This window comes from Triticum aestivum, chromosome 1A, assembly GCF_018294505.1.
Source record: "Triticum aestivum cultivar Chinese Spring chromosome 1A, IWGSC CS RefSeq v2.1, whole genome shotgun sequence".
In the NCBI taxonomy this organism is placed as follows: domain Eukaryota; kingdom Viridiplantae; phylum Streptophyta; class Magnoliopsida; order Poales; family Poaceae; genus Triticum; species Triticum aestivum.
The window spans coordinates 443,029,525-443,052,597 of record NC_057794.1 but is presented as its reverse complement, the minus strand read 5'-3'; the positions used below and the strand labels follow the sequence as shown (position 1 = coordinate 443,052,597).

The following is a 23,073-nucleotide window of genomic DNA, read 5'->3' as shown; positions in this document are numbered from 1 at the left end:
AGAAAAGAGGTACATAGTTGGCTTACAATCGCCACTTCACACAATACATGAATATAGCATTACATCATCCAGATACAATCAAGGTCCGACTACGGAACCACAATAAAAGAAGACTACCCCAAATGTTACAGATCCCCGATCGTCCCAACTGGGCTCCACTACTGATCAACTGAAACGAAACAACACGATGAACAAGATCTTCATTGAGCTCCTCCTTGAGCTCGGTTGCGTCACCGGCACGGTATCATCGGCACCTGCACACTGGTTTTGGAAGTAATCTGTGAGTCACGGGGACTCAGCAATCTCACACCCTCGCGATCAAGACTATTTAAGCTTATGGGTAGGTAAAAGGTATGTGAGGTGGGGCTGCAGCAAGCACTAGCATATATGGTGGCTAACATACGCAAAATGAGAGCGAGGAGAGAAGGCAAAGCACGGTCGAAAATCTATGATCAAGAAGTGATCCTAGACTACCTACGTTCAAGCATAACTCCAACACCGTGTTCACTTCCCGGACTCCACCGAGAAGAGACCATCACGGCTACACACGCGGTTGATGCATTTTAATTAAGTTAAGTGTCAAGTTCTCTACAACCGGACATTAACAAATTCCCATCTTCCCATAACCGCGAGCACGACTTTCGAAAGTTCAAATCCCTGCAGGGGTGTCCCAACTTAGCCCATCACAAGCTCTCACGGTCAACGAAGGATATTCCTTCTCCCAGGAAGACCCGACTAGACTCGGAATCCTGTTTACAAGACATTTCGACAATGGTAAAACAAGACCAGCAAAGCCACCCGAATGTGCCGACAAATCCCGATAGGAGCTGCACATATCTTGTTCTCAGGGCACACCGGATTGTCCAAGGTTCCGGTAGGCCAGCCCAGAGTTGCCCCTGGTGGCCACCGGCAGCTGACAGGTTGGACCAACACTCAGAGGAGCACTTCCCCGGGGGTTTAAATAAAGATGACCCTTGAGTCTGCAGAACCCAAGGGAAAGAAAAGGCTAGGTGGCAAATGGTAAAACCAATGTTGGGCCTTGCCGGAGGAGTTTTATTCAAGGCGAACTGTCAAGGGGTTCCCATTATAACCTAACCACGTAAGGAACGCAAAATCAAGGAACATTACACCGGTATGACGGAAACTAGGGCGGCAAGAGTGGAACAAAACACCAGGCATAAGGCCGAGCCTTCCACCCTTGACCAAGTATATAGATGCATTAATTAAAATAAGAGATATTGTGATATCCCAACATAACCATGTTCCAACATGGAACAAACTTCAACTTCAACTTCACCTGCAACTAGCAACGCTATAAGAGTGTCTGAGCAAAGCGGTAACATAGCCAAACAACGGTTTGCTAGGAAAGGTGGGTTAGAGGCTTGACATGGCAATATGGGAGGCATGATATAGCAAGTGGTAGGTATCGCAGCATAGGCATAGCAAAAAAGTGAGCATCTAGCAAGCAAAGATAGAAGTGATTTCGAGGGTATGGTCATCTTGCCTGAGATCCCGCAAGGAAGAAGGACGAGTCCATGAAGAAGACAAACAGACGTAGCCGAATGGGTCCTCACAACTCCGGAACGAAACCGAAGCTAACGAGAGAGGCAACCCGGAAAGAAGCAAGCAACATAGTAAACAATCATCACATAAGCATGGCACGATGCGCAAACAAGTATGATGCATGACCGGTTTAATGAGGCATCGCATGGCAAAGTGCAACAAACAACACTACAAATTAAATGGAGATCAATATGCAATGGAGTTGCATATTGAAGAAAACACCACATGACTTATTTAGTTCTCTCGTTTAGGTACTCAACAATATTAAATGTTGTTAAACATGGAAAGAGGAGAAGCATAAGAAATTATCTATTTAGGCAAGTTTAAATGAGGCCGGAACGCCAAATAACAATTCCGGTAAATCCCCATATGCATTTATCAATTTGGTGCAACAACAATTTTAAACATTTAAATGTTATTATCATGATGCAAATGACATGAGCAAGTTTTATGCAATATTTATGAAAATTTTGGCATGTTATAAGATATGGGGCACTTGTCGCCATGGCAGAAGGAAAAAGGGTGCCACGGCGGTGAAACAGAAATGTTACCATGGCAACATTCCGATGATCCGGCAACTCAAATTAGATGCTAGTGCAAAGGAACAAGTGTGGGTGCACGAAACGTGCAAGAGTGACGGGGAGTGATCCCGGATACCGGGTGTCCCACATGTCGGTGGCAAGGCAAAAGTGGGGCAACGTGCACCAACAGTTTGGACTCGAGGCGAACAAGGGTGCATCTCATACAACATGCATTTATTCATTCATGGGCGTCATCTCGGGGTTATACCTCTCGACGCGTGCATTATCAGAACGGATCAAGTTCATAGAGGGAAGTAGGCGTTTTCGCGACGGCGGTAGAGGAAGTAGTCATTCTCGCTTCATAGATGTTCGAGGTCACGGCGAGGAACTTGATGGATTTGAATCCCTTCGGAGTTGTCGTGGTACTTGGGGTCTTCGGACTTGCTAGTCTCGACGAAACCAAGGGGTACTTGGTACAATGCATGTCGACGATAGTTGTTCTCGTATCGTCGTGGTACTTGGCGATTTCGGAGACGGCGGAAAACGAACTTGGTGTAACTAGGGTCTTCACGGATCATCGTTGTACTTGGCGTCCCATGGGATCTTCGGGGTTCGGGCATGTAGGCGAATGGCGGTGAGGCTTGTTGGTCTTGTGTCAACGGCAATCCATAGTGAAGGCGCACAAAACAGCAACATGAGGCTGCAGAGGTGCCCCCATGTGGCTGTCACGGTCTCACACAGTGCAACAGAGGAAGACGAAGTCTCGGCCAGAAGAAGCGATGGAGCGAGGCGCACTCAAGGGAGAGCTCAGGCGACTGCCGCTTCGGCAACTTGACAGGGGCAGGGCCAAACGCCGTGCAGCAAGGCGATGTCAACAGAGCACCCGCGGGAGGCCGAGAGGAGCGACGCGGAGGCGGAGCAGGTGGCAGGCGCGGGGCAAGGAGCTCCTGCAGGGCCGGTCCAACGGCAGGGAAGGACCCCGGCGAAGCGCAGCCTGATCCAGCGGCGGCATTGGCCCGAACGGAGGAAGGAGGCGAGGGCGTGAGGAAGGAGGGAGGCGGCATTGGCAGTGGGGCGAGCCATGGGGATCGGCGCGAGGGAGGAGCAGGGGTGCGCCGGGAGAAGGCTCGGTCGTCGCCGGCTGTGCTGGAGGAGATTGGGCGTGTGGCTTCTCCCCTGGCTCGAGGTGGAAGGGAGGAAAGGGAGACGAGGGGAGGAAGAGCGAGGGGGATCGGGACGAGGGAGCGCTGGAGGGAGATGGGGAACGAGGCTCCTGGCGGCGCTACGAGAGAGGATGAGAGAGAGAGTGAGGCTGCGAGCTAGGGTTACAGCGGGGCCCGTCTGGGCCTTAGAGGCCGGCCCAGACCAGTGGCTTGCGGGGATGGTGAGCGGGCTGGGGATGCGCTGATGGCCCGCGGCAGCTGCTGCGCTTGGAGGCCAGCCCAGGAAAGCCTATTCCTTTTTCATTACTTTCTGTTTATTTAAATAAACAGTTACAATAAAAGAAAAAGGCCAGGGGGCTAGAAGAGGAGTTTTTCAAATATAAAAATATCCTCAATCTCCTGAAACTATATTCTATTTGATAAAATTGTCTTGGATATTTTTAGAGGTAGAAAAATAAAACAAGTTTAAATATGATTCAAACTTGAGGCATTTTTGAACCTAACCAAAACAACTCCAAAGGATCTGAAATTTGACAGAGAGGTTAAAGGAAAGGTGTATGGTTAATAGGGAAAGAACGAGCATTACTCGAGGAGGGGAAAAGGTCACTTGCCAAAATGAAAGAAAGAAGAAGGAAGGAGGATGTGATGATGCATGGTCATACATGGAGCATCCAACAAAGTGACATGCATGAATATGACAATGCACATGATGATTATGAGAATGCAAAAATACAAGAGGCACAAATGCAACATGACAACGATGGGCATGGCAATGCAATATAACCAAATGATGAACATGATGCAATAAGAAAAATATGACAATGACACTCATCCGAACATGGCAACAAACAGATCAAACACACAACGACAACGAGATAAAAGGAAGGCATCTGAAGCTCCGGTCTTGGGGCGTCACAACATTCCACCACTACGAGAGGATCTCGTCCCAAGATTTAGGATGGCATCGGTGGGAAAAGGAAGAGGAAAAGAAGAGGTAAACTAAGTTGCTTCTTTGACAAACGAGTGAAACCAATGAACCTTGAGAGGTTAAACAATTGGAAAGAAGAACACAACGGAGATGAACGAAGTTGAAAACACTCCGTTAGAAAAGAGGAACAAGGAACATTACTAGAACCTTGTAGGTAGAAAGACACGAGAAAAAGGGTTGCAATGGACAAGAAGTACATGCAAGCACTCCAGTTAAAACGAAATGTACAAGGAACAGTAAAGGTCAATTACAACAATGCTCCGGTTGAAACAAGATAGAGAAGGAATAAGAATGATATAATTTGGACAGCACTCCGACTGTAAATGGAAGGAATTGAACATGAACTAGAAAATATGAGAGGATACTTGATGAGCTCAACAACACACTGCCTCTGGAACTATTGAAAGAATGGCACAAGGGGTAAGAAAGATTTCAGACAGCACTCCAGTTGAGAAGGGAGGCAAAAACTTAACAAAATGGGAAGAACTTGAAAAGAGGGCACGACACTCCGGTTGAATGGATAAGCAAAAGGAAAGAACATGATGTTGGCAAAACGAGATGATGGGACGAAAAGAGCAACGTCGCCATGCCTCCGGAATGAATGAATGGAAGACTAGATGGTTGGAAAGAAAAGAACGGAGGAGAAGAAAGATAACTCTCGCAAATAAAATTGAAAGAGCAATCTTACGAAGAAAAGGTTGAACGGAGTTGTTGGATTATCAACAACGAAAGCATAAGCTTGATGTGGGCTAATGAAAAACATCTCAAAAACTTGAGGTGAAATCCTGCCACAAACGGAAAACAATTGCTTGCTTTAGATCGACGAGGAGATGAAAAACTTCTTCTGCCGAGAGGATAGGAGAAAACTTGGATCGTTGGTAAGCACCACAATAGCAACATTCCTTAGGGAAGGCCTTAGGTGAGAACTATACCAAGATAACTCCATGGAAGAAAGTGATGGGTTTAAAGGATCTCAAGAACGAATTGAAAATGATGGGCTTAAAATATGTCATTTCGGACACCTTGTGAATCACGAAGCATGAAGGGAAATTGCCAAGAATGACATAACACCGTCTGAAAAGATAAGATTGAAAGAATTGCACTTCGGAATGCAAGATGAAGAAAGCTTGAGCTCCTCTTGGCGAACACTTTGAGAACGAATTAAATCCTTGATGAACCACCATGTAGAGCCTTCATGAAGAACTCCGGTAACAAAATGATGATAAAAAGAAAGAGAAGTTGAAAACACAAGGTGAAGCCTTGTAATGATTTAGATGGATCTCCGTGGTGATATAATTGCGAGAGCTTGGAACTCCAGGAAAGAAAAAAATGAAACAATTGAAAACCGAGAGCTTGATGAGCCTCCGGAATAAGGAATTGAATTTACTCGATGAAACAAGAATAAGAATTACATTATGCTTATCCTTCACCAATTAAAATTGATGACAAGCAATGGATTTGGCATACTACCTATTCTCATAGAAAGGATTAAGATAGATATAGCGCAAACTTGGGAAGGTCTTCAATGAACCACCGGTAGAATTTGAAAAGCACGAATGCATTGATATGATAACCAAGGAAGAGAACTTTTGAACGAACCATCGAAAGAAATGAAAATGAACAAAGAAAAGATAAGGAAAACACCAGGAAGAATTAGCAAATAAACGAAGATGCTTGAGAGAATTTAGATACATGAGAACGAAGAGATCACGAGCTGATAAGAGAATACTTGAATGATGCACCGGTATGATTTGGAGAACAAGAGCTGAAAGCTGGAATGAATAATTATGAGATGACGGGCTCCGAAGAATCAAACTGAAAAGACTCCTGAATTGCTCCGGAAGGATGAAAAGAATTGTCACGATTGAAAACAATTATGAGAGGATGGCAACAATCTAGAATCACGAATCATCGAGAGAATGGACAAGATTGAGAGAGAAAAATCGTCTTCGGTCTTCAAAATTCGAGAATGATGACGAGAAACACCACCGTGAATTGTTGAGGCACTCCGGAATGAAAATTAGAAAGGTTGAACCAACAATGAAAAGAAATTGCAAGCTCTTGGAGAAATGCATTTGACTAATGATAATTCATACTTACGTCAAACTTTGAATGAATTTGAAAATAACTCCGGAAAGAATTAGAAGAGTCAGGTAAGATCCTGGAAAAAGACCTATGGGTTAGGGCCCACTCAAGAGAAACACCGTTGAAATGATTTAAAAGAGAGATTGCACCGGTTGAATTAAATGACTTGACTGAGATAACAATCTCGAAATAGCTTGAATGGAAAATATTTTCGAGATAACTTGAACACTCCGGAAAAATTGAATAGCAAGCGGGGAATGATTATGAGGTGCACCGGTATGGGAAAATATTTGAAACAAGGAAAAAGGATGATCGACAAAGCTTGAATTGAATCCACCGGAGAAGAAAATGAACGAATAATGATAACTTGAAGCTCCGTTAGAATCTTCCTGAGAATCACCGGATAAAAACATTGACGGAAAGAACGAAGAAACTTCACATCCATAAGATGGATACTTGATAAAGAAATCCGAGTCCTTGAAGAAACAAGGGTGGGAGGGCGGGAAAAACAAAGGCAGCTTGGGACGAATGAAATGAACACCGTTGAGAAGAACTGAGATTGGATCTTGCAAATGTTGAAGTGATCGGATCCACTTGAAGGGAAGCTCACCGGTTGAGAAGAAATTGAAATGACAAACTCGATGATCGAGAAGGATTGGTATTCACATAGGAATATGAGAACACCACTTAGAGAAAGTTATAGAATCAACACTTGACATTGAAGCAACTTGAATACCACAGCTTAAAGCAAAACAAAGGTTTGGCTTGCAGAATAAGCCGGAACAAACATATGATAGAGATTTCATCCGAAGTTTTCATGGTGGGGCCTACACGGGCTCGATCGTACATCACCATCATGTACAAGGCAGTGCACATGACATACGAAGCGTCCCCGAGTCAGCATAGCCAAGGACTCTTTAAGACACAACGAGACCACTATAAAACCAACCGTGGATAGGCGGACCACTAGACGTCGAACCCCAATTTCATATCATACATCTGTCAGAAAGATATCCTAGGAGCTACTTGAATTCCCACTTACAAACTCCCGAAACTTTCCGGTTATGCAATTAGGTGTTGGGGATATAGGGGAAGCATAATATCTCACCCAAAACTAGCAAATCCTACATCCAGTTGTATCCATCCTTCAACACATAACCAAGAAACCTTCGGAAATCATTTATCTCAACCTTCGAAAAGCATCCGTTATACGAGTTATGGCAACACTCCCGAACTCCCTCCTCAGTACTGGGTGGCATCGAGGTTATCTCACCAACAACTGCATAAAATAGTTTTTCAATGTCGGCGAAACTCAGGTATTCCAGAACTGCAACGATAAAATTGTGACGACAACACCTCGGAGCTCAACTCCCCGGGACACTGCCACAACCCCTAAATGTCAGGAGGCACCAAGCACAATGTTCTCGTCACAAAACCACCGAAACGATTCCAAGATACCCGCGTGATCCAAATTTTTTTTAGTGAAATTTGAGAAAAGAAGAGTCAAAACTCTACGTCACGATGCCTCACCAGAGCGACGAAGGGACTGATGAGTAAAAAGAATCCTACTCTCCGATATATATAATCCTATAAGACTCAAAACATTTTTTTAGACTCAACAACTCCAGTGATTCGATCAAGCAGGGGCTCCTAAGTTGGGGAAGGCTCTGATTACCAACTTGTAACGCCCCGGACACACCCGCCGGTGGTCGTTACTCCTGGCGGGATCTAGACTGGCCCCACAGATCAATACTAGTCTTTTCTGCGCACTTTGTCCTCACTCATGCGCACCCGGGAGCAACTTCCCGGTCGGTCACCCATCCTGACACTACTCCAAAGTTAAGCATGCTCAGCTTGGAGTAGTGTCAGGATGGGTGACCGACCGGGAAGTTGCTCCCGAGTGCGCACGAGTGAGGACAAAGTGCGCAGAAAAGACTAGTATTGATCTGTGGGGCCAGTCTAGATCCCGCCAGGAGTAACGACCACCGGCGGGTGTGTCCGGGGAGTTACAACCTTGAAGTGGTGGTTTCTTTTCTTTTACTAACGGAGCTCACGAAGATTTTATTTTAAGTTTTGTGTTGTGAAGTTTTCAAGTTTTGGGTAATGATTTGATGGATTATGGAACAAGGAATGGCAAGATCCTAAGCTTGGGGATGCCCAAGGCACCCCAAGGTAAAATCCAGGGACACCAAAAAGCCTAAGCTTGGGGATGCCCCGAAAGGCATCCCCTCTTTCGTCTTCGTCTATCGGTAACGTTACTTGGAGCTATATTTTTATTCGTCACATGATATGTGTTTTGCTTGGAGTGTCTTGTATGATTTGAGTCTTTGCTTTTTTGTTTACCACAGTCATCCTTGCTGTACACACCTTTTGGGAGAGACTCACATGAATTGGAATTTATTAGAATACTCTATGTGCTTCACTTATATCTTTTGAGCTATATAGTTTTTGCTCTAGTGCTTCACTTATATCTTTTAGAGCACGGCGGTGGTTCTACTTTATAGAAATAATCGATCTCTCATGCTTCACTTATATTATTCTGAGAGTCCTTTAGAACAACATGGCAATTTGCTTTTAGGCATAATAAAAACTTTCATATAAGTGCATTGAATACTAAGAGAAGTTTGATACTTGATGATTGTTTTGAGATATGGTGATATTAGAGTCATGCTAGTTGAGTAGTTGTGAATTTGAGAAATACTTGTGTTGAAGTTTGTGATTCTCGTAGCATGCACGTATGGTGAACCGCTATGTGATGAAGTTGGAGCATGATTTATTTATTGATTGCCTTCCTTATGAGTGGCGGTCGGGGACGAGCGATGGTATTTTCCTACCAATCTATCCCCCTAGGAGCATGCGCGTAGTACTTTGTTTCGATAACTAATAGATTTTTGCAATACGTATGTGAATTCTTTATGACTAATGTTGAGTCCATGGATTATACGCACCCTCACCCTTCCACATTTGCTAGCCTCTCTAGTACCGCGCAACTTTCGTCGGTACCATATACCTTCCTCAAAACAGCCACCATACCTACCTATTATGGCATTTCCATAGCCAATCCGAGATATATTGCCATGCAACTTTCCACTGTTCCATTTGCTATGACACGCTTCATCATTGTCATATTGATTTGCATGATCATGTAGTTGACATCGTATTTGTGGCAAAGCCACTGTTCATAATTCTTTCATACATGTCACTCTTGATTCATTGGATATCCCGACACACCGTCGGAGGCATTCACATAGAGTCATATTTTGTTCTAAGTATTGAGTTGTGATTCTTGAGTTGTAAGTAAAAAAAAGAAGTGTGATGATCATCAGTATTAGAGCATTGTCCCAGTGAGGAAAGGATGATGGAGACTATGTGTGATGGCCTGGCTTATTAAGGATGATAGACTACTCATATCAATAAGGAATTCCTTCTTTTCCGGGAGCCCATTCGGATAGAACCCCAAAGTTAAGCGTGCTCAGCTTGGAGTAGTGTCAGGATGGGTGACCGACCGGGAAGTTGCTCCCGGGTGCGCATGAGTGAGGACAAAGTGCACAGAAAAGACTAGTATTGATCTGTGGGGCCAGTCTAGATCCCGCCAGGAGTAACGACCACCGGCGGGTGTGTCCGGGGCGTTACAAGTTGGTATCAGAGCCTTCCCCGACCTTAGGATCCCCCATTGCTTGAACGTTTTTAGCGGCCGACTTGTGTCTAGAAAAAAAGTTTTGAGTCATTTAGGAATTATATATCAGAGAGTTTAGGAATTCTTTTACTCCCCAGTCTCCTCATCGCTCTGGTAAGGCATCCTGACGTAGAGTTTTGACTCTTCTCTTCTCAAATTTCACTAAAAAAAAATTTAGGATCACGCGGGTATCTTGGAATCATTCCGATGGTTTTGTGACGAGAACATTGTCTTGGTGCCTCCTGTCAGGGGTTTTGTGGCAGTGTCCCGGGGAGTTGAGCTCTGAGGTGTTGTCGTCACAATTTTATCGTTGCTGTTCTGGAATACCTGAGTTTAGTACGCCGACATCAAAAATCTCCTTTATGCAGTTCGTTGGTGAGATAACCTCGACGCCACCCAGTACTGGGGCGGGAGTTCGGGAGTATTGCCATAACTTGTGTAACGGATGCTTTTCGAAGGTTGAGGTAGACGATTTCCGAAGGTTTCTTGGTTATGTGTTGAAGGATGGATACAACTGGATGTAGGATTTGCTAGTTTTGGGTGAGATATTATGCTTCCCCTGTATCCCCAACACCTGATTCCATAACCGAAAAGGTTCGGGAGTTTCATAGGTGGGAATTCAAGTATCTCTTAGGATATCTTCCCGACAGATGTACGATATGAAATTGGGGTTCGACGTCTAGTGGTCCGCCTATTCACGGTCGGTTTTACAGTGGTCTCGTTGTGTCTTAAAGAGTCCTTGGCTATGCCGAGTCGGGGACGCTTCGTATGTCATGTGCACTGCCTTGTACATGATGGTGCTGTACGAACGAGCCCGTGTAGGCCCCACCATGAAAACTTCGGACGAAATCTCTATCATATGTTTGTTCCAGCTTATTTTGCAAGCCAATCCTTTGTTTTGTTTTGAGTTGTGGTATTCGAGTTGCTTCGAAGTCAAATGTTGATTCCATACCTTTTCCAAGCGGTGTTCTCATATTTCTATGTGAATACAAATCCTTCGTGATCATCAAGATTGTCATCTAAATTTCTTCTCTACCGGCAAGTGAATCCGATCACTTCAACATTCGCAAGATCAATTATCAGTTCTTCTCAACGGTGTTTGTTTCATCCATCTCCAAGTTGCCTTTGTTTTTTCCCACCCACCCACCCTTTTTTCTTCAAGGAACCAGATTTCTTATTCAAGTATCATTTTATTGTTGTGAAGCCTCTCCATTCCTTTTCCGTCAATGTTCTTATCCGGTGATTCTCATGAAGATTCTAATGGAGCTTCAAGTTCATCATTCTTCGTTCTTTTTCTTCTCCGGTGGAACCAATTCAAGTTTTTGGTGTTGATTATATCCCTTTTACCTCGTTTCTAATGATTTCTCATGCCGGTGCACCTCATAATCTTTCACCGCTCGCTATTCAATTGTTCCGGAGTGCTGAAGATATCTCGAAGATTCGTGTTTTCCACTCTACATTCGTTCAAGCTCTTCCGAGGATGTTATCTCATTCAAGTCATCTAATTCAACCGGTGCTTTCTCCTTTTCAAGTAATCTTTTCAACGGTGTTTCTTTTGAATGGGCCCTAACCCACAGGTCTTTTCCCAGGATCTTACCTGACTCTTCTTATTTTCCCGGAGGTATTCTCAAATTCTTTTCCAAGTTGACGTAAGAATGAATTATCATCAGTCTTATGTTTTTCCCCAAGACCTGTCGAATTCTTTTCATCATTAGCTCAACCTCTTTGTTTTGATTCTTCCGGAGTGCCTCTACAATTATTGGTGGTGTTTCTCGTCGTCATTCTCAGATTCGGAGACCGAAGAAGAGTTTCTCTTTAATCTTGATCCATTCTCTTCAAGATTCATTATTCTAGCTTGATGCCTTCCTCTCATCATTGTTTTCGATTGTGAGAATTCTTTTCATCCTATCCGGAGCAATTCAGGATTATGTTCAGTTTGATTATCCGGAGCCCATCATCTAAGATTTATTTATTCCAGCTTTCAGCTCTCACACTCTAAATCATACCGGTGTCTAAATCAAGGATTCTATAATCAGCTCGTAATCTCTTCGTTCTCTTGGATCTAAATTCTCTCAAGCATCTTTGTTTAATTGCTAATCCTTCCCGGTGTTTCTTCATGTTTTAATCGTTCTTTTTCAATTCTGACGGTGGTTCGCTCAAGATTCTTCTTCCTTCATTTATCATATCAATTTATTCATTGTTTCAATTCTTACGGTGGTTCGTTGAAGACGTTCTTAAGTTTTGATATATCTCTTTTAATCCTTTCTACGAGAATAAGTAGTATGCCAAATCCATTGATTGTCACCAATTTAATTGGTGAAGGATAAGCATAATGTAATTCTTATTCTTGTTTCATCCAAGAGATTAATTCCTTATTCCGGAGGCCCTTCAAATTCTTGATCTCATTTGTTCATCTTTCTTTTCCGGAGTTCCAACCTCTTTCAATTTTATTATCATGGAGATCTCTATCTAAATCATTGCGAGGCTTCAATCTTATTCTTTTCATCAGTCAATTATTTTGGGATCATTCTTTTATTACCGGAGTTCTTCATGAAGGTTCTACATGATGGATCCATCAAGGATTTAATTCCTTCTCGAAATTTTCATCGAGATTCATTTCTAGGGAGCTCAAGCATTCTTCATCTTGCTATCCGGAGTGCAATTCTTTCTTCCGTATCTTTGGAGGTGGTATTATGTCATTTTTGATAATTTGAGTTCATGTTTCATGATTCACATGTTTTCAAGAGTGAGGTATTTAAATCCACCAATCTCTTCATTGGAGTTATCTCGGTTTAGATTTCACCGAAAGCCTTCCATTGGGAATGTTGCTATTTATGGTGTTTATAAATGACCCAAGTTTTTCATTTATCCTTCCGGTGAAATAGTTTCTCGTCTCCTTGCTGATATCAATCCAATCTATTGGTTCCGTTAGTGGCAAAAATTTCACCTCATAGTTTTGAGATGTTTTTCCATAAGCCCACTACAAACTTATTCGTTTTGTTGTTGGTCTTTCCCAACAACTACGTTTTAACCTTCTTGGAAGGGTGCCTTCCAAGATCATTGGTGGTAGAAGTTGTCATTTTCTTCTCAATTCCTTCCTTTTCATTTATCTATCATCTATTTCTTTCTTCCGGAGGCATTGTGATGTTGCTCTCTTCAACTCATCTTCTTGTTTCGTCAGGATCATGTTCTTTCCTTTGCTTATCCATTCGACCGGAGTGTTGTGTTTTCATGCCAGTTCTCTCATCTTATCAAGTCTTACATCCTTTCTCAACCGGAGTGCTGTCTAAAATCGTTCTTACCCCCTTGTGCCATTCTTTCAATAGTTCTGGAGGCAGTGTGTTGTTGATTTCACCAAGTATCTTTTCGTCTTATCAAGTTCTTATTCAATTCCTTTTCTTTTCAGTCGGAGTGCTGTCCAAATTATATCATTATTAATCCTTTTCAATCTTGTTTTAACCGGAGTGGTTTCAATATTTATCTTGCCCTTCAACCTCAAGGTTTTTTCGCAATGTTCTTTGTTCCTCTTTTCTAAAGGAGTGTTTTTGACCTTGTTCACCTTCGTTGTATTCTGTCTCGAATTTGTTCAACCTCGCAAGGTTCTTTGGTTTCACTCATTCGTCAAAGAAGCAACTTAGTTTTACCTCTTCTCTTGATCTTCCGTTTTTCCCTCCGGTGCCATTCTAGATCTCGGGACGAGATCCTCTCGTAGTGGTGGAGTGTTGTAACGCCCCAAGACCGGAGCTTCAGATGCCTTCCAGGGTTTCCGGGTTTCGTTGTGTGTTTTGTTTCGTCTGTTGCATTCATCTTTGCATCGTGTGCATTGCATCATGTCATCATGCCATCATGCCATTCCTTTTCTTAACTCAACTAAATAAACCGTATGGATCTTCGATCCATTTAAACCGAGGGAATTCACATGGTGATTCTCTTTACAACATATCCTCTCGATATTTAGAGGGCTATAGTAATTATTCCATTTATTTGGAATTAACCATAACACACTTGCAAATATCCCATGCCTTTATTATCTCAATTCTTGGTCTCCAAACTTTGCCCATAAATTCTTTCGTAATTTTCCGGAGCTCCAACAAAAATCCGAACATTTTTGGACCTTCCTAACCCTCACTTCCTATTCACACCATTTGATTTTAAATCAAATGAGTTTGAATTTAAAACTTTAAAAAAATGCCCACTCCATTTTTCTTGGAACATGCGCATTTTTGCGAGTCCGGGAAATTTATTTCCCGTGCCCAAATTCTTCCTCTAACCTTCTCTTCTCTCTTTTCCTTTCTCTTATTTTTCTCTATTTTTGTTAAGAGAAGAATTAAGAAGGAGAGAGGAGCCCAGCCAGGCATCTGGCCACTTGGGCCTCCTAGCAGAAGCCCGCCTAAGGTCCAGCTGCCGGCCTCTCTAGGGCAGCCCCTCCCTCTCTACTGGGCCGGCCTCCAGGCCCATCTAATCCTAACCTAGCGCCAGGAGACCCCATCCCCTCGATTCCCCTTGTCCTTTCCCCGAGCGCCGCCTTTGCTCGATCCCATCTCCCTCTCCTCCTCGTTTCCTAGCGCCGCCAGAGGGATCGAGAGATCCCTCGACCTCTCCCCTCTGCCCGATCCCTCGACCTCTCCTTCTCGATCCCGTGCGCCTCCCTCTCTCCCTCTACAGTGCACCTCCCATGGCGCCGTCACCCTGCACCAAGCCTTCCCCAAGCCGGAGCCCTGTGCAGCATGGCTGCTGCCTGCCCGCGAGCCTCCTCCGCGCATCTCCTCCCTTCGCTCACGCCACGACCAAGCCGTTCCCCACCTCTGCCTTCGTCGCCGTCAGCCGGTGCAACAGGTCCGCCGGCAAGCCCTGCCTCCTCGCCCTCGCTGCCTGCCCGCAGGCCACGCAGCCTGATGCCGGTGACCAGCGCCGCCATGGCCGTCCGAGGCTCCTCGGGAAGCCGCCGTTCCTGTGCTGCCGCCCCCCATCTCTGGCCCCGTTCTCCTGCAACGCCCTGCCTCCTGATGCTCTGCTCCAGCACCAAGTCATGGCCGATTTGGTTGTTTCATTGTTGGGCATGAGCAGCTATGGCTCGACATCTTCTGCCGCTGCTCGCCCGCTGTCCACCAGAGGCCCTTATGTCTTGTTTCATTTTGGATGGGCAAGAATGTCGCCAAGGCCCGTACGTGGACCATCAGACATTTTCTTTGAGATTTTTGCCAAGTACCACGACGACGCATCTTGTTCATCTACCGCCATTTTTGGAACCGCTAAGAACGGCAAGTACCTCGGCAAGTACCTTGACGCCCGATGCATAGAACGACTACCGTCGCCGACGACCCAAGTACCACTACCGTCGACCCTCGAAGACTCCATGGACGTCAAGATCCTTGCCGTGACCTCGAACATCTATGGAATGTGCACGACTACAAAATGGGTACCACTACCATTGCCGAAGACCCGTGTAATGGTATCGTCAAGTCCGACTACCGTCGCGTGAACAACTACTTCCACTACTGCCGTCGCGAGAACGCCTACTTCCCTCTACGAACTTGATCCGTTCCGATAAGGCACGCTTCGAAAGGTATAACCATCGACACGACCGTCCGTGGACCAAATGCATATTATGTGATATGAGACGATCGCGTTTGCACGTCGCCCCTCTTTTTGCCTTGCCAACGACATGTGGGAACTCGATATCCGAGATCACCCCACCATCCTTGCTTGTCATGTTCCGCACACTTTCCCTTTGCGTCGGTATCTCAATCGAGTACCGGAACCAGAACGCTGCCATGGCACCGTTTTTGTTATCGTTGTCGTTGCACCCCTTTCCTTTGCACCACGGTGACAAATGCTTCATAATGCTCTTGTCAACTTTTAATAAAAAATTGCATAAACTTGCACATGTCATTCGCATCATGATAATAACATTTAAATGTTTAAAAATTGTTGTTGCACCAAATTGATAATTGCATGTGGGGATTTACCGGATTTGTTGTTTGTTATTTCCGGCCTCATTTAAACTTGCCTAAATGTTTAGTTTACTTATGCTTCACCTCTTGCCATGTTAACCAACATTTAAATTGTTGAGTATCTAACCGAGAGAGAACTAAATATTTGATGTGGTGTGTCGTCAATATGCAACTCGTTGCATATTGAGCTCCACTTAACTTGTAGAGTTGTTTGTGCTTTTTGCCATGCCATGCATATTTAAACCGGGCATGCATCATTCTTGGTTGTGCATCATGCCATGTTTATATGATGGTTGTTTACCATGTTGTTTGCTTCTTTTCGGTGTTGCTTCTTCGGGTTGGTTCCGATAACGTCGTGTTGTGAGGATTCGTTCGACTACGTCCGTTTGTCTTCTTCATGGACTCGTTCTTCTTCCTTGCGGGATCTCAAGCAAGATGATCATACCCTCGAAATCACTTCTATCTTTGCTTGCTAGTTGCTCGCTCTTTTGCTATGCCTATGTTGCGATACCTACCACTTGCTTATCATGCCTCCCATATTGTTGAACCAAGCCTCTAACCCACCTTGTCCTAGCAAACCGTTGTTTGGCTATGTTACCGCTTTGCTCAGCCCCTCTTATAGCGTTGTTAGTTGCAGGTGAAGATTGGAGCTTGTTCCATGTTTGGAACATGGATATTTTGTTGGGATATCACAATATCTCTTATTTTAATTAATGCATCTATATACTTGGTAAAGGGTGGAAGGCTCGGCCTTATGCCTGGTGTTTTGTTCCACTCTTGCCGCCCTAGTTTCCGTCATATCGGTGTTATGTTCCCGGATTTTGCGTTCCTTACGCGGTTGGGTTATAATGGGAACCCCTTGACAGTTCGCCTTGAATAGAACTCCTCCAGCAAGGCCCAACATTGGTTTTACCATTTGCCACCTAGCCTTTTCTTTCCCTTGGGTTCTGCAGACTCAAGGGTCATCTTTATTTAAACCCCCGGGCCAGTGCTCCTCTGAATGTTGGTCCAACCCAGAGCACCGTGCAGGGCCATCCCTTGGCAACTTGGGTTACGTCGGCTCCTGTACGCTTAGCTTATCCGGTGTGCCCTGAGAACGAGATATGTGCAGCTCTTATCGGGATTTGTCGGCACAGCGGGTGGTCTTGCTGGACTTGTTTTACCATTGTCGAGGATGTCTTGAAGAACCGGGATACCAAGTCTGATCGGAACGTCTCGGGAGGAGGTCTGTTCCTTCGTTGACCGTGAGAGCTTGTGATGGGCTAAGTTGGGACACCCCTGTAGGGATTTGAACTTTCGAAAGCCATGCCCGCGGTTATGGGCAGATGGGAATTTGTTAATGTCCGGTTGTAGAAAACCTGAAGTTAACCTTAATTAAAATGCATCAACCGCGTGTGTAACCGTGATGGTCTCTTTCCGGCGGAGTCCGGGAAGTGAACACGGGGTTGGAGTTATGCTTGACGTAGGTGGTTTTAGGATCACTTCTTGATCATACTTTTATCGACCGTGCTTTGCCTTCTCTTCTCCCTCTCATTTGCGTATGTTAGCCACCATATATGCTAGTCGTTTGCTGCAGCTCCACCTCTAACCTTTACCTTACCCATAAGCTTAAATAGTCTTGATCGCGAGGGTGCGAGATTGCGGAGTCCCCATGACTCACAGATACTTCCAAACCCAGCTTGCAGGTGCCGATGAGTCCGTGCAGATGACGCAACCAAGCTCAGGAGGAGCTCGATGAAGATCTTGTCCTTTGTGTTGTTTCGTTCTAGTTGTCAGTAGTGGAGCCCAGTTGGGGTCGATCGGGGACCGTGTCGCATTTGGGGTTCTTCTTTTATTTTGGTTCCGTAGTCGGACCTTGATTGTATCTGGTTGATTTAATGCTTTATTCATGTAATTGTGTGAAGTGGCGATTGTAAGCCAACTATGTATCTTTTTCCCTTATGTATTACATGGGTTGTGTGAAGATTACCTCACTTGCGACATTGCTTTCAATGCGGTTATGCCTCTAAGTTGTGCTTCAACACGTGGGAGATATAGCCGCATCGAGGGTGTTACAAGTTGGTATCAGAGCCGACCCTCGCGGTTACACAGATGGTTGCGGACAGGTGCGTGGTCATGTTGTTCATGACGTTGTTGGGGAACGTAGCAGAAATTCAAAATTTTCTACGCATCACCAAGATCAATCTATGGAGAAGTCTACCAACGAGGGAAGGAGAGTGCATCTACATACCCTTCTAGATCGCTACGCGGAAGCATTCAAGAGAACAGGGTTGATGGAGTCGTACTCGTCGTGATCCAAATCACCGATGATCCTAGTGCCGAACGGACGACACCTCCGTGTTCAACACACGTACAGCCCGGTGACGTCTCCTACGCCTTGATCCAGCAAGGGGAGAAGGAGAGGTTGGGGAAGACTCCATCCAGTAATAGCACGATGGCGTGATGGTGGTGGAGGAGCGTGGTACTCCAGCAGGGCTTCGCCAAGCACCGCAAGAGACGAGGAGGGAGAGGGGTAGGGCTGCGCCAAGAAGGAGAGGAACTCATGTGTCTTGGGCAGCCCAAACCTCAAGTATATATATAGGGGGAGGGGAGGGGCTGCGCCCCCACCTAGGGTTCCCTCCCTAGGGGTGGCGGCAGCCCCCAGATCCCATCTGGGTGGCGGCCAGGTGGAGGGGAGAGGGAGGCGCACCAGGCATGGGCCCTAAGTCCCATCTGCCCTTAGGGTTTGCCCCCCTCCCCCCCTTAGGCACCTTGGGCCCTTGTGGGCGGGCGCACCAGCCCACCTGGGGCTGGTCCCCTCCCACACTTGGCCCATGCAGCCCTCCGGGGCTTGTGGCCCCACTTGGTGGACCCCCGGGACCCTCCCGGTGATCCCGGTACGTTACCCATAAACCTCGAAACTTTTCCGGTGACCAAAACAGGACTTCCCATATATAAATCTTTACCTCCGAACCATTCCGGAACTCCTCGTGATGTCCGGGATCTCATCCGGGACTCCGAACAACATTCCGTAACCACGTATATCTATTCCCTATAACCCTAGCGTCATCGAACCTTAAGTGTGTAGACCCTACGGGTTCGGGAACCATGCAGACATGACCGAGATAACTCTCCGGTCAATAACCAATAGCGGGATCTGGACACCCATGTTGGCTCCCACATGTTCCACGATGATCTCATCGGATGAACTACGATGTCAAGGACTTAATCAATCCCGTATACAATTCCCTTTGTCTAGTGGTACGATACTTGCCCGAGATTCGATCGTCGGTATCCCGATACCTTGTTCAATCTCGTTACCGACAAGTCTCTTTACTCGTTCTGTAACACATCATCCCGTGATCAACTCCTTGATCACATTGTGCACATTATGATGATGTCCTACCGAGTGGGCCCAGAGATACCTCTCCGTCACACGGAGTGACAAATCCCAGCCTCGATTCGTGCCAACCCAACAGACACTTTCGGAGATACCCGTAGTGCACCTTTATAGCCACCCAGTTACATTGTGACGTTTGGCACACCCAAAGTATTCCTACGGTATCTGGGAGTTGCACAATCTCATGGTCTAAGGAAATGATACTTGACATTAGAAAAGCTTTAGCATGCGAACTACACGATCTTATGCTATGCTTAGGATTGGGTCTTGTCCATCACATCATTCTTCTAATGATGTGATCCCGTTATCAATGACATCCAATGTCCATGGTCAGGAAACCGTAACCATCTATTGATCAACGAGCTAGTCAACTAGAGGCTTACTAGGGACATGGTGTTGTCTATGTATCCACACATGTATCTGAGTTTCCTATCAATACAATTCTAGCATGGATAATAAATGATTATCATGAACAAGGAAATATAATAATAACTAATTTATTATTGCCTCTAGGGCATATTTCCAACAGTCTCCCACTTGCACTAGAGTCAATAATCCAGTTCACATCGATATGTGATTAACACTCAAGGTCACATCCCCATGTGACTAACACCCAAAGAGTTCTGGGTTTGATCATGTTATGCTTGTGAGAGAGGTTATAGTCAACGGGTCTGAACCTTTCAGATCCTGTGTGCTTTACAAATCTCTATGTCATCTCCTAGATGCAGCTACCACGTTCTATTTGGAGCTATTCCAAATAACTGTTGTACTATACGAATCCAGTTTACTACTCAGAATAATCTGGATTAGTGTCAAAGTTTGCATCGGCGTAACCCTTTACGACGATCTCTTTTACCACCTCCATAATCGAGAAAATTCCTTAGTCCACTAGTTACTAAGGATAATTTTGACCGCTGTCCTGTGATCCATTCTTGGATCACTCTAGTACCCCTTGACTGACTCATGGCAAGGCACACTTCAGGTGCGGTACACAGCATAGCATACTGTAGAGCCTACGTCTAAAGCATAGGGGACGACCTTCATCCTTTCTCTCTATTCTGCCGCGGTCAGGTTTCGAGTCTTACTCAATGTTCACACCTTATAACACAGCCAAGAACTCCTTCTTTGCCGATCCATTTTGAACTCCTTCAAAATCTTGTCACGGTATGTATTCATTTGAAAGTACTATTAAGCGTTTTGATCTATCCTTATAGATCTTAATGCTCAATACTCAAGTAGCCTAATCCAGGTTTTCCATTGAAAAACACTTTTCAAATAACTCTGCATGCTTTCCAGAAATTCTACATCATTTCCAATCAACAATATGTTAACAACATATACTCATCGGAAATTCTATAGTGCTCCCACTCACTTCTTTGGAAATACAAGTTTCTCATAAACTTTGTATAAACCCAAAATCTTTGATCATCATCAAAGCGTATAATCCAACTCCGAGATGCTTACTCCAGTCCTTAGAAGGATTGCTAGAGCTTTGCATACTTGTTAGCATCTTTCAGGATTGTTAAAAACTTCTGGTTGTATCACATACAACCTTTCCTCAAGAAAATCGTGAGGAAACAATGGTTTTTGACATCCTATCTGCAAGATTTCATAAATAATGCAGTGACTACTAATATAATTCCAACAGACTCTTAGCATCGCTACGAGTGAGAAAGTCTCACCGTAGTCAACTCCTTGAACTTGTCGGGAAACATCTTAACGACAAGTCAAGCTTTCTTAATGGTGACATTTACCATCATTGTCCGTCTTCCTTTTAAAATCCATTTGTACTCAACAGCCTTACGACCATCGAGCCGTTCTGCCTTTTCATACATGGATCCTCTCTCGGATTTTATGGCCTCGAGCCATTTATCAGAATCCGGGCCCACCATCGCTTCTCCATAGCTCGTAGGTTCATTGTTGTCTAGCAACATGACTTCCAAGACAGGATTACGTACCACTCTGAAGTAGTACGCATCCTTGTCGTCCTACGAGGTTTGGGAGTGACTTGATCCAAAGTCTCATGATCAATATCATAAGCTTCCACTTCAATTGGTGTAGGTGCCACAGGAACAACTCTTTGTGCCTTGCTATACACTAGTTGAAGTGACGGTTCAATAACCTCATCAAGTCTCCACTATCCTCCCACTCAATTCTTTCGAGAGAAACCTTTCCTCGAGAAGGACCCGATTCCAGAAACAATCCCTATTGCTTTCAGATCTGAATTAGGAGGTATACCCAACTATTTTGGGTGTCCTATGAAGATGCATTTTATCCGCTTTGGGTTCGAGCTTATCAACCTGAAACTTTTTCACATAAGCGTCGCAGCCCGAAACTTTTAAGAAACGACAACTCAGGTTTCTCTAAACCATAGTTCAAACGGTTTCGTCTCAACAGAATTACATGGTGCCCTATTAAAGTGAGTGCGGTTGTCTCTAATGCCTAACCCATGAACGATAGTGGTAATTCGATAAGAGACATCATGGTGCGCACCATATCCAATAGGGTGCAACTATGATGTTCGGACACACCATCACACTATGGTGTTCCAGGCGGTATTAGTTGTGAAACAATTTCCACAGTGTCTTAATTGTGTGCCAAACTCGTAACTCAGATATTCATTTCTATGATCATATCATAGACATTTTATCCTCTTGTCACGAAGATCTTCTACTTCACTCTGAACTTACTTGAACCATTCAATAATTCAGACTTGTGTTTCATCAAGTAAATATACTCAGTATCTACTTAAATCATCTGTGAAGTAAGAATATAACGATATCCACTGCGTGCCTCAGCACTCATTGGACTGCACACATCAAAATGTATTACTTCCAACGAGTTGCTTTCTTGTTCCATCTTACTGAAAACGAGGCTTTTCAGTCATCTTGCCCATGTGGTATGATTTGCATGTCTCAAGTGATTCAAAATCAAGTGAGTCCAAACGATCCATCTGTATAGAGTTTCTTCATGCATATCTACCAACAAACATGGTTCGCATGTCTCAATCCTTTCAGAAAATGAGTGAGTCCAAAGATCCATCAACATGGAGCTTCTTCATGCGTTTTATACCAATATGACTCAAATTGCAGTGCCACATTTGTGTGGTACTATCATTACTATCTTATACCTTTGGCATGAAAATGTGTATCACTACGATCGGGATGGTATTATTCAAATAAACAGAGTAACCATTATTCTCCTTAAATGAATAACCGTATCGCGATAGACATAATCCAATCATGTCTATGCTCAACGCAAACACCAAATAACAATTATTTAGGTTTTAATACCAATCTCGATGGTAGAGGGAGCGTACGATATTTGATCAACCTTGGAAATACTTCCAACACATATCGTCATCTCACCTTTTAGCTAGTCTCCGTTTATTCCGTAGCCTTTTGTTTCGAGTTACTAACACTTAGCAACCGAACCGGTATCTAATACCCTGGTGCTACTAGGAGTACTAGTAAAGTACACATTATAATGCATATCCAATATACTTCTGTCGACCTTGCCAGCCTTCTCATCTACCAAGTATCTAGGGTGGTTCTGCTTCAGTGACTGTTCCCCTTATTACAGAAGCACTTAGTCTCGGGCTTGGGTTCAACTTTGGGTTTCTTCACTAGAGCAGCAGCTGATTTGCCGTTTCATGAAGTATCCCTTCTTGCCCTTGCCCTTCTTGAAACTAGTGGTTTCACCAACCATCAACAATTGATGCTCCTTCTTGATTTCTACTTTTGT

The 23,073-nt window shown here is 44.5% G+C and overlaps 1 protein-coding gene across 1 annotated transcript; it reads left to right on the top strand.

Moving 5' to 3' along the window:
* The first annotated feature begins 14,534 nt into the window (after positions 1-14,534).
* On the top strand, positions 14,535-17,727 carry LOC123144419 (uncharacterized). The gene is made up of 2 exons (XM_044563575.1): positions 14,535-15,562; positions 17,629-17,727. The coding sequence occupies exon 1, from the start codon at positions 14,672-14,674 to the stop codon at positions 15,476-15,478; it is 807 nt and encodes a 268-aa protein (XP_044419510.1). The 5' UTR covers positions 14,535-14,671; the 3' UTR covers positions 15,479-15,562; positions 17,629-17,727.
* The last annotated feature ends 5,346 nt before the right edge of the window (positions 17,728-23,073 follow it).